This window comes from Cetorhinus maximus, chromosome 18 (assembly GCF_964194155.1).
Source record: "Cetorhinus maximus chromosome 18, sCetMax3.hap1.1, whole genome shotgun sequence".
Classification (NCBI taxonomy): domain Eukaryota; kingdom Metazoa; phylum Chordata; class Chondrichthyes; order Lamniformes; family Cetorhinidae; genus Cetorhinus; species Cetorhinus maximus.
The window spans coordinates 52,000,089-52,017,730 of record NC_135896.1 but is presented as its reverse complement, the minus strand read 5'-3'; the positions used below and the strand labels follow the sequence as shown (position 1 = coordinate 52,017,730).

The window sequence follows — 17,642 nt, the reverse complement described above, 5'->3', positions numbered from 1 at the left end:
CTTGAGTACAGGAGCAAGGATGTCTTCGTGCAGCTGTACAGGGCCTTGGTGAGACCGCACCTGGAGTACTGTGTGCAGTCTGGTCTCCTTACCTAAGAAAGGATATATTTGCCATAGGGGTAGTGCAGCGAAGGTTCACCAGACTGATTCCTGGGATAGCAGGATTGTTGTACGAGGGGAGATTGTTTCGACTAGGCCTGTATTCACTGGAGTTTAGAGGAATGAGAGAAGATCTCATTGAAACGTGTAAAATTCTGACAGGGCTGGACAGGCTGGATGCAGGATGATGTTTCCTCTATCCAGGAGGGTCTGAAAAAGGGGTCACAGTCTCAGGATACGGGGTAGGCCATTTAAGACTGAGATGAGGAGAAACTTCTTCACCCAGAGAGTGGTGAACCTGTGGACCTCTCTGCCACAGAAGGCCAAGTCACTAAATATATTTAAGAAAGAAATAGATAGATTTCTAAACTCTAAAGGCGTTAAGGGTATGGGGAGAGAGTGGGAGTATGGCGTTGAGATAGAGGATCAGCCATGATCATCACATTGAATGGCGGCACAGGCTTGAAGGGCCAAATGACCTACTCCTATTTTCTATGTTTCTATGCTAACATAAAAACAGGTAGTGAGAATTCCTACAATTATATAAAAAGGAAGTGGGTAGTAAAAGTAAACATCGGGCCCTTAGAGGATGATGATAATGAGAAACAAGGAAATTTCAGAGACTTCGAACAAGTAATTTGTATCTGTTTTCACAGTTGAAGACACTAGAAGCATCTCAATAATAGTAGAAAATCGAGGGGCAAAAGGGAGGGAGGAACTTAAAACAATCGCTATCACTAGAGAAAAAGTACTACAAAACTAAGGGGGCTAAGGACTGTTAAGTATACTGAACCTGATGACTTTCATACTACTGTCTTAAAGAAGTGCTGCAGAGACAGTGGATTCATTGTTTGTAATCTTCCAAAATTCCCTGGGTTCTGAAAAGATCCCAGTGGATTGGAAAAGCACAAATGTAACTCGCCTCTTCAAGAAAGGAGAGACACAGAAAGCAGGAAACCATAGGCTATTTAGCTTAACATCTGTCATTGGGAAAATGCTGGAATCCATTACTAAGGAATTCTTAACAGGATATTTAGAAAATAAAAATACAGTCATGCAGAGTCACCATGACTTTACGAAAGATAAATCGTGTTTGACATAGTTATTAGAGTTTGGTGAAGATGTAACAAGCAGGGTAGATAAAGGAGAACCAGTAGATGTACTGTATTTAGATTTACAATGGGCATTTGATAAGGTGCTGCATAAAAGGATACTACACAAGATATGTAGTCATAATGTTGGGTATACTTTATTAGCATTAATAGATGATTGGCTAACTAACAGGAAACAGGGATAAATGGGAAATTTTATGATTGGCAACTGTAACTAGTGGAGTGGCAGAGGGGTCACTGCTGGGGCCTTAGCTATTTACAATCTCCTGGTGCTCAACAGGCCAACAGCTTGTGCTGTAGGGTGCAGGGTGTGAATATTTGTCCACAGTTATTGCCCTCAAAAATTTCAAATCTCTATCAGACTAAATAAGCAATTAAGGGAAGTTGGGCTCTCCTTCATAAAGAGGAAGGAAGGGAATCAAGTTGCCCTGAGCTGCTCTGAGTAGCTGGCTACAGTTTGACACTGACATTAGATGAACAGTGAAGGTTGCCTACCATCCACTTCTTTGAGGATTGGTACATGTGGAGGGAAAATAAAAGAAGGGAAAATAACTTAATAAGGTCCATTTAAGGAAATCTACAGAAATAAAGAATGCTTGTTTATGCATATTATTCTCTGACTAAACAACAAAGTTGCAGCTCTCTTATATTCACGTGGCCAAGTCACAGCCATCCTGTAAAAGTTAACATCTGTGGAAGATGAAACACTGGAAGGGAAGTCATGAAAGCCCATGTGATGTGCATTTGTTCAGATTTTCCCAAATCCTTTTTTATGCTTCCATAAATAAACAGCTTTATGGACAGTATCAACATTCATCACCACCTGATTAAAAATTCATGGAATTAAAAAATTTGAAAAAGCTCAGACATAAAGCTAATTAATAATTAAATGTTATCGAATTCAGGATGTCCCAACTTCACTGATTTGGTGTAACATTCTAAACCACATGACCAAAGCAAAAGTGTTCAGTTAAAAGGAAGTCAGAATAGATGAGATACTAATGATTTTTCCAGTCTTACTGACATATAGGGGAAATTACAATCTCCAAGGGTGGGTGAGTTGGAGGCAGGTACAAGGTAAAAATTTTAAAAGTCTCAATTCTGACCACAACCCGCCCACTTCCAGTTTAATGGAGAGGGGAGGGCAAGTAAACCACTCTCAGGAGGCAGGTTCGGGTTAGTAAAATATTTTAATGAGACTTCTTGCATCCATTTTAACAAGATTTTTATTCTTAACCCATTGAGGCCATGTTTTCTGGAACTTGGGCAATGTTATTGGTAAAAAGGCTGGAAAGGGCTGAACTCCTGAGGTAAATACACTTACAGCTTGAAAGTTTGCAGATGACATCACATTAGAGGGAGCACTTAATGCAGAGGAAGGCTACAACAAAATACAGGAAAACATTAATAAGCTTGCAGAGTGGGCATGTAATTGACAGAGTCATCAATATAAATAAGTGTGAGGTGATACATTTTGGTAGAAGAATCAGGAGGCCACACACTCCTTGAAAAATAAGTGGCTAACTGGGCTAGAGGAAGAGAGGGATTTGCGGGTACAGATACACATATCCCTTAAAGTAGCAGCACAGTTTAAGAAGGTTATAAAAAAAGCAAGCTAAGCATTGGGGTTCATTTCCAGAAGGATACAATTTGTAAAGTTGAGAAGTTATGTTAAGCCTGTATAGAATTTTGGTTAGACCACATGGGTACTGAAAACAGTTCTGGTCTCCTACTGACTCAAGCCCCCACCCGATCTCCCACTCCTTGCACCTAGCTTACACAGTGCACCAGATATCCCACCATTTCCTACTTTCCCACCCTGTGATTAATTTTAGCAGCGCACCCTGGAAGCTGTATTGCAGGGTTTCCCATTGGGTGCCAAAGTCACTACCCGTCTTGTATAGCACCATACCTGTACTGTTAGCTTGATTGGGTCCCTCTTTTCAGATTTCATTTGTACTACTGCTACATTGGGTTTTTTCACCTGAGGCTGTGGTTTTGGAGGAGACGGACAAACTGAGGTTGACATGGTGATAGGATGTGCACTGTTGATAATCAAACTTGCAGCTTGTGGAACACCACTATCAATCCGTGGCTCACCTAGAAAAAGAAAATTTATTGATGAGGGTGATAAGAAAATGACTACACTGATTACTTTGGATAGCGAATTGTACCCCTAAAATGGTTGTTAAGCTCATAGGTAACAGTATTGGGAAATATTTAGTTAGAATACCAAAGATCAAGTTGTCACAATTTAGGATGGAGCTCTATTGTAGCAGTCTGAGACAATCTCTTAGAGAGAGTCTCATATTGCTTTGCTTTAGTACACCCCAGCATCAGATTAGGAACGAACATGTGAACTTACCGCCACACTTTCATTAATTACAGTAATGCGATGATAACTGTTTAACTGCTCCTCAGGTCCAAAATAGGCATCTCAACATATTACCCAGTAGCAATATAGCAGTTTCTGATTTTTAAAAATCACTTTTTAAAACGGGAAAACTTTAAAGACAAACTGATAGCTAGGGCAACATAGTCTGGGAAGCTGTTGGTGCTTACACGCTTGTTCTAAGGGCCAACTTTGAATTTAAAATGTAAACCACCCTGCTAAATCGCACAGAAAGAAAGGTCCATATTTGCGATGAGAAAGTGAATTTTGGCTGTATTACATGAAGGAGACTATCATTAGGCTCAGCTTCACTGGACAAGACAGATAGGGAAAATTCAGCAGGGATTCCCATTTACTAAGCAATGATATGTCAGAAAATGCACATTGTGGATACTGGACAAGTCCAAATGACTCAATACTACACTATGCATTTAGGCATGGATGAGAGTAGAAATTCAATCTAAATGAATAAAATAAAAGAAAATTCTCATGTGCTTTGCTGAATATAATTAGTGATAAACATTGACTATGTTTGTGTATTTACACAACAATGTGCTGGAAAAGGAATTATTTTTAACTTTTATCATTGAATGCAAAACGAGAGTTAACAAACTTGCCGCTTGTTTTACATCTCATCTAGTTTCTAGAAAGTTTTAAAATTACCACTTAAATGGTTTGAGACAGGAATATTGTGAATTGTGTTATATGTAAAGGCTGGGAAGAACATTGTACATTATCAGATTCACACAATGAGGAACACTATTATTACAGAGAGTAGAAAATTGAAACTTATCATATTAACTTCTACTTAATCAAGAATCTGCTTATATCAGAGGTTCAAAGAAAGAAATTTGACTACACACTATTGGAACTATTTTTAACCAAATGATCCAAATCATATTCAAATATTCAAATATGCATTGTGTGCAAATATGGTTTGGAAATACAGATATTAAGTTATGATATTTTTGGGCTAGAGAGGTAAGAAAGGAAACAGGTGATAATAATGATGGATGGAGTACATGGCTTTGAGAAGAGTGATAATGTACATTTCATAAGTGGTTCAGACTGTGCTGATAGGGTTAGAGGTCAAAAATAAAGGGATTATTACATTAGTGGGGCTGTACTATAGGCTCCATAATTATGAGTGAAATAGAAGAGGAAATCTGTACACAGCTCAGGGAAATGAGTAGGAAAAACAAAATTACTGTTGCGGAAGTTTTTAATTACCCATTCATTGATTGGGACAGGGAAGGAGCAAATGGAATAGAATTCTTAAAATGTGTACAAGGCTCCTTTATCATGCTTATATATCAAAAGGGGAGAAATATCACCAGGCCAAGTTTTGTATAATGAAATATATCAAGCAGAGAAACTGGGAGCTGAATTTTAACATTCTAGCCCCTAAGCAATGGGGGTGGTTGGCAGCAGGTCAGGAACCTCAAGTTCAAGGAGTGAGTTTTACTGTATGTTTTAACTGAGCCACAGCATTAGCATCCTGCTTCCGAGTTTCCCAACCAATTAGAGTGGGCAGGGATGTTGATGACCTGCACTTGACTGTTGGAGCTTCATCATTTAAAGGAACTCGGTGAGCATAAGAATATATTCATCATGCAACTGTCAAGATAGAGCCAGGTACTCGAGTGATGGTGTGTAAAGAAGGGTAATGCAGTTGATGTGGTATACATGGGCTTCTAAAAGCCATTTGATAAAGTGTCACATAATATGCTTGTTGCCAAAGCTGATGTCCATGGAATAAAAGGGACAGTGGCAGCATGGATACAAAGTTGGATGAGCAATAGGAAACAGAGTAGTGGTGAATGGTTGTTTTTTAGACTGGAGGAAGGTATACAGTGGTGTTCCCCAGGGTCAATATTTGGGCCACTGCTTTTTTTGACATGTATTAATGACTTAGACTTGGGTGTGCAGGTCACGACTTCAAAATTTGCAGATGACATAAAACTTGGAAGCGCTGTGAGGATGTTAGTGATGGACTTCAAGAGAATTGTGGATTGGGTGGAAACATGCTGGGAAATGTGAAATGATACATATTTTTGGTGAGGAAAGCAAGGAGAGGCAATATAAAATAAACGGTGTAATTGTAAAGGGGGTGCAGGAACAGAGACACCTGGGGGTAGATGTGCACAAATTGCGCACAGGTTGAAAAAGTGTTTAAAAAGGCATATAGGATCCTGGGCGTTATACACTGAGGCATAGAACACAAAAGCGCAGAATATACAATGAACCTTTACAAAACACAGGTTCAGTCTCATTTGGAGTACTGTGTCAAATTCAGGACACTGCACTTAGAAAGGAGGTGAAGGTTTTAGAGATGGTGCAGAACAGATTTATGAGAATGATTCCAGGGATGAGGGTCTTCAGTTACGATGATAAATTGGAGAATCAGCGGTTGTTCTCCTTAGAGAAGAGGAGGTTGAGAGGAGATTTGATAGTGGTGTTCAAAGTCATGAGGAGTTGAGACAGAGTACCTTGCATTACAAATGCTTATGTTTCGAGAATGTGTCTTCAATTTAGAGTAAAATAGAGGAATGAAAGGGATTGTGTGACCTGTTCCAAGCCTGGGTGGCTTGGTTGTTAAAGGTGGGCCCAAGTTGTTTCACTGGGAAGAAGGTGCAAGATATTCACACCTATAAACAATGACCAGAGCGGCTGTGCTGACTGTGGATCAATTATTACTCTCTAAGTTCCAGAGAGATGTTAGGAATATTAAGTTTTGGAAATGGTTATACTTTCATATGTCTATTGAATTTCAAGATAGAATGAAGTTTGGGGGGTGGTGTCTACAGGATAGCTAATTAGCATTTCTACCTGGATACAAAGCCATGGAGATGGGCTTTGAGAGGGGAAGAGTCCTTGGGAAGCCAATGCAGGACTGGGTAACAGACTTTCCTAAAACATCAGTGAACCTAACAGGCAATGCCAGTCTGCAAAAATCCAAGGGAGACAGATAGCAGAGGGACAGAGGCAGCAAGTCCCTATTATTCACCACTCAAAACGTAGATGAGAGCTCACACTCAGATTGAAGAGACTAAACACATGAGGGTTTAAATGAAGCTGGAAGATTTGCCTAGCTTTGGTTAGAGGGTGGGATCTCCAGTGTAGTCCACACTGTGAAAATCAGTTCATGGATTAGAAATTATCTAACTGAAAAAGAAAAAAGGAGCCAAGAATCACTTTGGACTGGTTCCTGGAGAACGAAGTGTTTACTTAAGGGATAGAGTAAGGTATAACCGTAGGAGAACCATAGAAATTTAATGTTAAATGGTGGATCTGTTCTGTAGTTTAAAGTATAAGCTGCCTACTGAAATAGTGTTTAGTTGTTATTAGTTTTAGTTTGTGTGTTACAGTAAAAGTTTTAAAACTTCAAATCTTGTGTGATCCTTTCAGCCATTTCCAACCAAAATTCAATTTCTTTTTAAAAAGGTGATTGGCAAAAGAACCAAAGGCAATATGAGAAAACATTTTTGTACCTAGTTACTGGTTAGGATCTGGAATGCACTGTCTGAGAGGGTAGTGAAGGCAGATGCAATTGTCGCTTTCAGAAGGGAATTGGATAAGCAACTGAAGACAAAAATAGATGCAGCATTATTTGCAAAGGGCGGGTGAGTGGGACCAGGTGAATTGGTTTTGCAGAGAGATGGCACAAACTCAAAGGGCCAATGGTCTCCTTCTATGCTGTAACCATTCTGTGATTCTATGAAGGAAGGCTGCCCCAGGGTTCTCTGAGGCATTCTTGTACACCAAGCTGAGTTATAGCGGACCTCAGAGAGATTCTGTTCCCAGCAGCTGGGAGGGATGGCTGGAAGTGGTAGGAAAGGTGAGTTGCAGGTCCAGGATACTGTGCCACTAGAGGTTCAATTTTTTTTCAAATTTAAATTAAATTAAATTTAAAATTTCAACTTTATCAGGACAGGAAAAGTGAGTGACAATGTTCAAGTTCCAAACCCTTCACTCTGGCTTCTCCAGTCCTCTCTTGCACAAAACTACTTTGACCAACATACCTAGCAGCTCCATCCATCCCTCTCAATCAAGGCACCACCTCACATCTCCAACTGATCAGCAACCACTCACACTCACCCTTACCTATTACCGTGCCAAAGCCATCCCTCATAATGAACCTCTACAAATGCATTTTTTCAACCTCTCAGCACATTCCGTGGATGAAGAAAAAGCGGATGTCTGAGAAATTATACTGATTATAGAGTTATGCTGGACGATGCGAGTGCTGAGTAGAATACCAATTTTTAAAAAAGAAGACAGAGCTAACCCAAGTAATTACAGGTCAGTTAGTTTAGCATCTAATATAAGGAAAGTTTTAGAACTTTTAATTAAAGGTGCAAATATCAGGCTTGAATTGTCACCAAGTTGGAAGGGCTCCATGCCTTGGCCAAAATGGCGCTGGGGCCCCAAATCCGGAAGTCCCACCACCCCAAAAATTTCAAAGTAACACCCACCATTTTCACTCAGGCAGGGGGGTTGCAAGAAATGGGGGCGGAATGAATTTTGCCCAGCAATGGTTCACGGAGGCAGCTGCGTATTAAAAAGTGTGACGAGTAGATATGAATGCGCATAAAAAGTGGATATGGTCATCAAGCTGTCGTCATTTAAATGCTCTTTAAATTTTTGGAAAAAAAGCTTGCAGTTGATAAAAAGGGGCTTTTAATTTCACTAGCCATTTGTTGACATTAGCCTGAGGGTTATCATTACAGGATTAGTGCTGCTTGATTGCTTCTTCAACCTATCATTACCACAGGGGGGCCTGTAAGTTCACAGTTTGATTGGCAGCTTCAAGTGATAATAAAAAGATTAGCTGCCATGGTGTGGAGCTGTGAATACAAATGTTTGCTTTTTTTAATAAGGGATTAAGTATTTTGAAGGGATTTAAAATTATTGAATGGGCTTTTATCAATTGGAGTGTTTTTTTTAAATATTGTGAAGTCTGTAATAGATATTTCAAACTTTATTTTATTTCATCTCAGCATGGTTCTTGAGATTGCCAAAGGTAGATACTGGGTGAGTTGGCATGGAAGGTGTAAGAGCAAAGGGTGCTGGGTAAGGGCACAGGTTGGCATGAGTTGGCATAGGGGCTATAAAAGGCCATAGGGGATGGGTAGAAGGGGGTAGGATGGAATGGAGGGTATGAGGGGCCATGGGCGGTATGGGTGGGGAACATGAGGTGGCATGAGTTGACATGGATGCAGCATGGGAAGTGTGAGAGGGTGAGGGGATAAGAGAGGTGAGGGCCTGAGGGCTGTTTTTTCCTTTATTATTTTTATTACAACTGTGACGAGGCGAGCCTTTTAACCAGCACTGTTTCTGGGGTTGGCGGGCCTGAAACAAGCTAGTACCCAAATCCAGTTAGAGCCCATCCCCCACCAAAACAAAATCCAGTTTGGGAAAGTTGCTTCTGAGTCGTGTTTGCGGAGTTGTAAAATTTCCTGACTCTGCATACCTGATTCAGGAGCGAAAATTTAGTCCTTAAATTCCAGCTGTTTTCATATCAGGAGGTGACAGATATGGTTGATGGAGGAAATGAAATACATGTGGTCAATATAGACTTTCAGAAAGCCATTGACAAGGTTTGACACAGGGGAGTATTGGTGAAAAATAAGGGCTATGGAATTAGGAGAGGGATGGTAAATTGATTTTAAAATGATTAGAGCAAGGAAACAGAGATTAAGAATTAAGGGTAGCTTCTCAGGCTGATTGGAAATGGATAGTGATGCATGAGGTTTTGTTTGATCTGAACCGTTTCTGTTCATCTCTTACATTAACAATTTGTGTAAAGGCCTGAAGGGATTATTTGCCCGAATTTGCACAGGTTACTAAAACAGAAGGTTTGGTAAATAATGCAGAGGATAAAAGGAAGCTGCAAGGAGTATTGGTATAAAGGTGGAATAGGCAAAAAATTGAGCAGGTGGCATTCACCGTCACGAAGGATGATGAAGTACATGTTGTAAAAAATATATTACACTTTAAATGGGAAGGCTGGATTAATGTGGAAGAGCAAAGAGATTTGGGAATTCAGGTTACAAGACATTAAAATCGGCACCCCAAGTGGTTACGGGCATTAAAAGAAAAGTTAATGGAAAACCCTGGGTTTTAAGGCAAGAGCTGCAGATTATAAAATCACTAAGTATGGTTAAATCACAGAATTGTTACAGCACAGAACGAGGCCATTCAGCCCATCGTGTCTGCGTTGGCTCTCCACAGGAGCAATTTAACTAGTGCTCCTTCCCACCTTCTTCTCACAGCCCCACACATTCTTCCTTTTCAGATAATAATCCAAATCCTTCCTGAGTGCCTTGATTGAACCTGCTTCCACCTCACTCAGGCAGTGCATTTCAGATTCTAACCATTCGCTGTGTGAAAATGTTTTTCCTCATGCCATTGATTCTTTTTCCAATTACCTTAAATCTGTGACTTCTTGCTGCGATCCTTCCACCAATGGGAACATTTTCCCTACCTACTCTATCCAGACACCTCATGATTTTGATCATGACAGTGTGTCTCAAAGTTTACTGATGCTTCAGTGGAAAGATTACCAGAGCCATATTTGACACTCTTAAGAAACAAGCCACAAGGATAGCATCACAAAATGCATGACAGGAGTTGGAGCAGGAACGTCTTTGAAGCAACACACAGAGAAAAAAGAAACCGGAGTTAGTGAATGAAGCAGAAATCATGGCCAGAATTTTGAGATTGGCGGGCGGGCACAGCCAGGAAATGGCCCACCGCCCGTGATCAGCCCCTGGCTGCGATTTCACGCTGGCTGGCCAATTAAGGCCTGCCGAGCACGAACACCAGCTCCCCAATGGTCGGGAAGAGTCCAGCGGGGATCTGTCGGCTGCCGGGTCCAATGGCGACCTTGCGGCCGGTTTAAAACTGACAGAGTCAGGCCCTGGACGGCTGCTGGCGATGAGGGCATCTTTGGTGTTGTCAGCAGGAAAGTAAAAACTATGGATATAAATACGGCTGCAGACACCAGGCAGGTCGGATGAGCACTTGGCCCCCTGTTTTTCTGATGAGTGCCTCGCGGTCCTTCTGGAGGAGGTGGCTGCCAGGAGGGACATCCTTGTCCCCAAGAATGGAAGGAGGAGGCCACTGAACCTAACATAAAGAGCTTGGGAGGAGGTGACAGTGCTGGTCAGCAGCCATGATGTGATGTGGCGCACATGGGTCAGAGCCGCAAGAGGTTTAATGACCTGCTGCACTCAGGAAGGGTGAGTACCGTGTTGGCATGGATCAGCATGTTGAAGTGTTAAGGTGTGGCCGTCCCCCTGGGGAGCTCAGGAGTGTTAAGAGTCTAAGTGCCAATTGTCAATGACGCTGGAACTGGCCAAGGGAGTGAGCCCCCACTGCTTGGCCCCAGTGCCTTGCAGCTCGAGGGCCACGACTCACATGTGCCCATCAAGGTGCTCCTCAGGTGGGTTGGCCAGGCTGCAATGGTGCTGCAGGTAGAGAGCGGACTAATCAATGCTCCTCTATCCTTACAGGAGAAGATGGCCCATAACAGCATTGAAAGGTCGCGGACAGGCGGAGGTCCCCCAAACCTCCTAATCCTAACCAGGTACGAGCAGGACGCCCTTGAGCTGAAGAGCCGGCATGTTCCTCGGTCAATCGGCCGCAAAGAGGCTGGGGTGTCAGATGAAGGTAATAGTGCAGTGCACAGGGGTGAGAGTTTCGGATGGTGCAAACATTCTTGTGGAGTCTCATCATCAATCCAAAACTGGATTCCCCACTGATCATTGAAAGACGATGGCACCATGATACAGATCTCCATGGTGCCTGGCATGCACAGTGACAGAACCAATCGCAGGACCCCGGAGACCCATCGCTGATGTCAAAGGACCAGGCTCCAGATGCATCTGCGTCATACCCGCTCTCTGAACCAGGCACCAACATATATACCAGTACCTCAGCGGCCATTAGGTCTTTGGCTAGAACGTCGGTGCAGAGCGGTGAGGGCACTTCACACTCGCTTGAGGTGCAGGCAGAGGCAGAGAGTGCCTAGGGCACCGGCAGTCGGAGGCTGGCTGGAGACCAGGACGATGCTCAGACGAGGGCAGATGATGAGCCCCTGGAGTTGTCCATCAGGCGGCAGATGCTGGATGTCCAACAAGATGTGCAGGAGGATCTGGCAGAGATCCATGAGGGTATGCGTGCCATGGTCTCCGTTATGGAGGTGCCCATGCACAGCACGAGCACTGTGTTGACCCTCATCCCCGAGCACATTGCCTCTTCCATTGAGAGAGTGGCGACTCTCATGGAGAGGCAGCTCCAGGAACAGAATCAGGGATTCCTAGGGTTGCGCTCTGACCTGCAGCCCTCACAAAGGCACTGACATCAGGTGGTCAGTATCCCTGTGGGAGATGGATGAGGCACCCAGTATTCCAGCTGGGTGCCCGTCCATCAATGGTAAGCAAGGAGGTCCAGAGCGACCTCACACTAGCGCATGAGCTGCCTGTCGTCTCTGCGGGCTCCTCTCAGGGCACTCTGGATGACGGCAGCAGCTCCTCCGCCCCTCTGCTAGTGACCATGGCATCTGATGAGGCTGTGGCGACTGTGGAGATGCCAGTCCCTCCCAGATGGGGCCAGCACAGGCTCCAGAGGACAGAGGACGACTGCCAAGGTCATCAAGACTAACATGACATCAGAATCATCAGGCTGTCTCCAATGCTAGTGCCAGTGAGGCGGAGGGGAACGACACCAAGATGTAGCACTAGCAAACGTAAGTTTAAGACACCATGAGCACAAGAGGGACTGGTCATGGGTGATCTTCTGTTGTGCAATGTTTTGTTTAATTTAACTGGTCTGGGGTTGAAGACCAGAGAAGGTTTTGTTAATTTGTTTTGACTGTCAACGTGAGATAAATTTCCTTTTGTCGTAATGGCCTGAGTATGCTTCAACTTTTTTATTTAATGTGGTGCAGAGTATGCCAGTGTGTAATGCTGGACATGGGTGGCTCAAACCTTTATTGCACAGGCATTGAGAGGACTTTGGGGTCAAAGGAAAGGGCAATTTCAGACATCCAAGATAGAGGCGGCAGTCCTGGCATGTGGTGGTCACGCTTAATTGGCAGCCTAGCTGAAGGAGCATTGGATCAAGGTGTCCCTGGTGTCCCTGCCTCCCTGGAGGTTACAGAGGTCTGCCTCCACACCCTCAGCATTCTCCTCACCATGCTCTTCTTCTTGCTCATGACTGGGTTAATCATCTGTGGCCTTTGCAGCTGCATCAACATCCTCTTCCTACAGTGAGTCCCCCCTTGCCAGTGCCAGATTGTGGAGAGCGCAGCATGCAACCACTACTATCAGTGACACCTGCTCTGGGGGGTACTGTAGTGCAGCCCCTAAACAGTCCAGGCATCGGAAGCACATCTATGGTCCTCTCTACCACTGCCCTTGTGGCATGACTCCTATTGTAATGCTGCTCTGCCTCTGTTCTTGGGTGGTGGAGAGCATCATAAGCCACCTTTTCAAGGGATAGCCCCTGTCACCCAGCAGCCATCCATCCAGTTGGGCTGCAGCGCTGAAAAGTCTCAGCACCTGGAAGTGTCTCAGGATGTACGCGTCATGGGAGCTGCCAGGGTACCTTGCATAGGCTTGCAGAACATGCACCCTATGGTCACACACTATCTGCACATTCATGGAACGGAATCCCTTCCTGTTGATGAAGGCATCCGATGACCCCGCTGGCATCTTGATGGCCACATGTATGCAGTCGATTGCACCCTGGACATGGGTGAACCCAGCAATCGCTACAAAGCCTCTAGCTTGCTCTGTCTGGCTGGCCTCGTCCATATGAAAATGAATGAAAGTCAGTACCCACCTGAACAGATATTCTGTCACCAGCTTCACGCTGGGACACTCCACACAGATCCCCCACTGGGCCCTGGAAAGAGCTGGAGGCATAGAAGTTGAGGGCCATTGTGACCTTCCGAGCCACTGGCATGGGGTGTCCACCCACACAGTCGGAGCTGATCTCAGGCCCAATTATCTGACAAATAGAGATCACGGTCTCCCTTGAGAACTGAACCTCCTTCAGCATTGCACCTCAGACATATTGAGGTAGCTGCATCACTGCCTATAAACCCTGGCAGCAGGATAGTGGCGTCTTCTGCGGCCCTTCCTGCCTTGGACTGCCAGCTGGCTCCGCACCTGCACCTCTCCTCCCCAGGTTACTCCCCTGGAAGCTGCATGGGGACACCTGGCCTCCTCGTCCTTCTGCCCTTCTCTTCCTCCTCAGAGGAGGTGCCACCAGCGGAGGCCACAATCCCCATTACTAGGGTAACAGAAGGCTGTCTGATACCTAGAAGGATCCACACAGTCTGAATTCTCCGGGGTTCTTGGAGACACCAAGGAGTCCTGAAATGAAGCCTGGAAATGCTAACAATGAAGCCCTGAACAGAGATGAAACTGCCATATACCAATAAGTTACCAGCAGCAAATTATCCACCAAACTCCTCACTACTCACACTGGCAATGCTGCTGACTCTTTTCATTCTGCCAGTGGAGGAGGTTTTTGAAAATGTCAGCTGGCCACCTGCCATTTTGGCCATGCGATGAGCGTGAAATCATATGAGCAACAAAAAATCAGCATCAATTGGCTTTTTAATGGCCTTAACTGGCCTCTTAATTAACGGTGGCACGGCTCCGGTACCCACGCACGCCCGCCTGCCAAGCCTATTTGACACTCGAGCGTGTCAGGTGTGCACCCACATGCTGAGCAAAAAATTTTGCCCCATGTCAATATTAAGAATCAAGTAAATAAGTGGTTGAAGGAGAGAGGGGTTAGAATGGGAGCACGGTGGGAATATGGGATCAGACTAATGTGTGGACAATACAGCTACATGAAGTCGCAGACCAAAGGGTCTGATTTTGTAATTCTATGACCGATTCTCTGCAACCATGAGACTTTCAATTTGAAAATCTCAATCATATCCTTCATTCTTCTGTTCTCTAATGAAAAGGAACCAGATACTTTGAACCTATTCTCACATGAAAGTGGGAAAATCTAAATTATGATGTATAAATATGAATGCCAGAAGAATTAACAATAAGATGCTGGAACTGGAGACAACAGGAGCAACAAAGAGCTACTATGTATTAGACGATCAGAAACTTGAACAACCCCAGTGGATGGGAATTAATATATTCATGCATATCAAATGATCAGAAAATATACAACAAAATAGGAGGTGGTGTAGCCATACTTGACATCTGGTAGGTAAAAGAGGTTATTCAAGTGTGAGGAAAAAAAATACAATAGCAACTCCATGTTGACATCTCTAACATGAACAAATCCAACTAAGCACCAGGCCCAGGCTCTAGATTCATATCAGTACAAAAAAAGGTAGCTTATTCTATTAAGTGGGAGGACAGGTAACCAGAAGAATAATTTTCAGGGGAAACTTCAAACAACCTGATATAAATTGAGAAAAACCAAATTGTCTAGAGTCAGGCCTGTTCATTTAAAGGCAAGACTGCTTCATAGTTCAGGCATAATTGAAGTCACTAGTAGTATTGTGCATCTCAACCTGATGTATTAAATGGCCTAAATTACAAAAGATGGAAGTCATGTGACTCTAGCGGACAGTGACTGCAGAAAGCTTATGCTTAACATATTCTAAGAGTCAAAAATACCAAAGATAGACTGCAGCACTTCAAGGAGGCAGTTCACCACCACCTTCTCATGGGCAATTAGGGATGGGCAACAAATGCTGCTGTTGCCAGCATTGTTCACTTCTCATAAGACAAATAAACTAGTAATGCAGAGGCAAAAACAGAAAATGCTGGAAAAACTCAGCAGGGCTCTGAAGAAGAGTCATACGGACTTGAAGCATTAACTCTGTCTTACTCTCCACAGATGCTGTTAGGCCTGCTGAGTTTTTCCAGCATTTTCTGTTTTTGTTTCAAATTTGTAGCATCCACAGTCTTTTGCTTTTATCTTAGTAATGCATGCGCCTGGACTAATGTTCTGGAGCCATGAATTCAAATCCCAACATGGCAGCTCATGGTATTTAAATTCGATTAATTAATGAATCTGAAATAAAATGCTAGTCTCAGTAATAGTGACCATAAACTACCAGATTATCATAAAAACCCACCTGGTTCATGAATGTCCTTTCAGGAAGGAAATCTGTCCCCTTTACCTCGCCTGGCCTTCATTTGACACCAGACCCAAAGCAACGTGGTTGACTCTTAACTGGCCTCAGAAATGGCCTAGCAAGCCACTCAGTTGTATCAAACCACGACAGAAATGTCAAATAAGAATAAAATCGGACAGACTACACAGCATCAAACTGGGCACCAGAAATAACAAAGGTAAACCTGCCCAGTCGACCCTGCAAAGTTCTCCTCACTCACATATGGCAAAATTGGGAGAGTTGTCCCACAGACTAGTCAAGCAACAAAAGATACAGTCATGCTCACTAAAGCATACCTTACAGCCATTCTCAGATTCTTCCCTCACCATCCCAAGGTGTGTCCTTTCCCATTGGCAATACAAACACACAAGTGTCCTCACAGAGATATACAGTCAGCAAGGAATGGCCCCATGAAGGCCCATGGCATCAAGTCAAATATGGGCAAGGAAATTTACTGTTGATTACTACCACTGCCCTCCCTCAGCTGGTGAATCAGTACTCCTCATGTTAAGCACCAAATTGAAGGAGCACTGAGGATGGCAAGGGCACAGAATGTCCTCTGGGTGATGGATTTTAATGACCATCCCCAAGAGTTGCTCGGTAGCACTACTACTGTGCAAGCTGGCTGAGTCCTGAACGAATATCTGCCAGACTGGGCCTGCAGCAGGTGGTGAGGGGACCAACAAGAAGGAGGAACCTACATGACCTCCTCTTCATCAATCTACCCTTTGTAGAGGCATCTGTCTATGACAGTATTGGTAAGGCTACCCACCACACAGTCTTGTGGAGACGAAGTCCCATCTCCAAACTGAGGATATTTTCCCTCATGCTGTGTGACACTACCACCGAGTTAAATGGAATAGGTTCAGAACAGATCTAGCAGCTCAAAACTGGCCATCCATGAGGTACTGTGAGGCATCAGCAGCAGCAGGATTGCGTTAAATCACAATCCGTAATCTCATGGCTGGTATATCCCTCACTCTAGCATTACCATCAAACCAGGGCATCAACTGATCAACCCTGGTTCAATGTGGAGAGCATGCCAGGAGCAGCACCAGGCATACCAATAAATGAGGTGCCAACCTGGTGAGCTACAAGACAAGACTGGCTACATGCATGCTAAAAGCGAAAGCGGCATACGATAGACAGAGCCAAGCGATCCCACATCGAACTGATCAGGTCAAGCTCTGTAGTCCTACCACATCGAGTTGTGAATGGTGGTGGACAATTAAAGAACCAACCAGAGCAGGAGGTATCACAAACATCCCATTCTCATGTCAAGGCTGAAACATTTGCAATCATCTTCAGCCAGAAGCGTTGAGTGGATGGTCCATCTTTACCTCCTCCTAAGGTTCTCACCATTACAGATGCCAGTCTTCAGGGAATTCGATTCACCCTATGTGATATCAAGAAACAGCTGAAGACACTGGATACAGCAAAGACGGTATGGGCCTTTTTAAAACTTTCTTTCATGGGATGTGAGCATCGCTGGAAATGCCAGCATTTGCTGCCCATCCCTAATCCCACCTGTGGATGTACCTCTACCACATGGACTTCAGCAGTTCAAAAAAGACAGTTCCATGCCACTTCTCAAGGGCAATTAGGGATTAGAAAATGGTCTCAGCTGTTTTGTGGGTGTCATGGTCTGAAATTGCAACCTGCCTGAGTCTATTGCTATAGATTTAGGTTACATACAATTTTGTGCAGCTTCCTCATTTAAATGAGTCTAGCACTAGTCTGAGTGGGACCTGTGTTGCTGGCTGACTCAACACCATGCGGGGGCTGAGTAGCATTTGCAGAGAACATATCGTGCAGACAGCCTTAAGGCAGTCCGCGCCTCTTATAGGGAAACTGTACTGAATCACAGCTTACT

The 17,642-nt window shown here is 44.0% G+C and overlaps 1 protein-coding gene across 1 annotated transcript in view; it reads right to left on the bottom strand.

Moving 5' to 3' along the window:
- The window catches only part of kiaa0586 (KIAA0586 ortholog), a 657,376-nt gene that overhangs the window by 221,111 nt on the left and 418,623 nt on the right, over positions 1–17,642 (bottom strand). Inside the window, exon 18 of the mRNA XM_078562702.1 lies at positions 3,124–3,311. Coding sequence (XP_078418828.1) covers positions 3,124–3,311 — 188 coding nt within the window. The remainder of the gene's footprint in view (positions 1–3,123; positions 3,312–17,642) is intronic.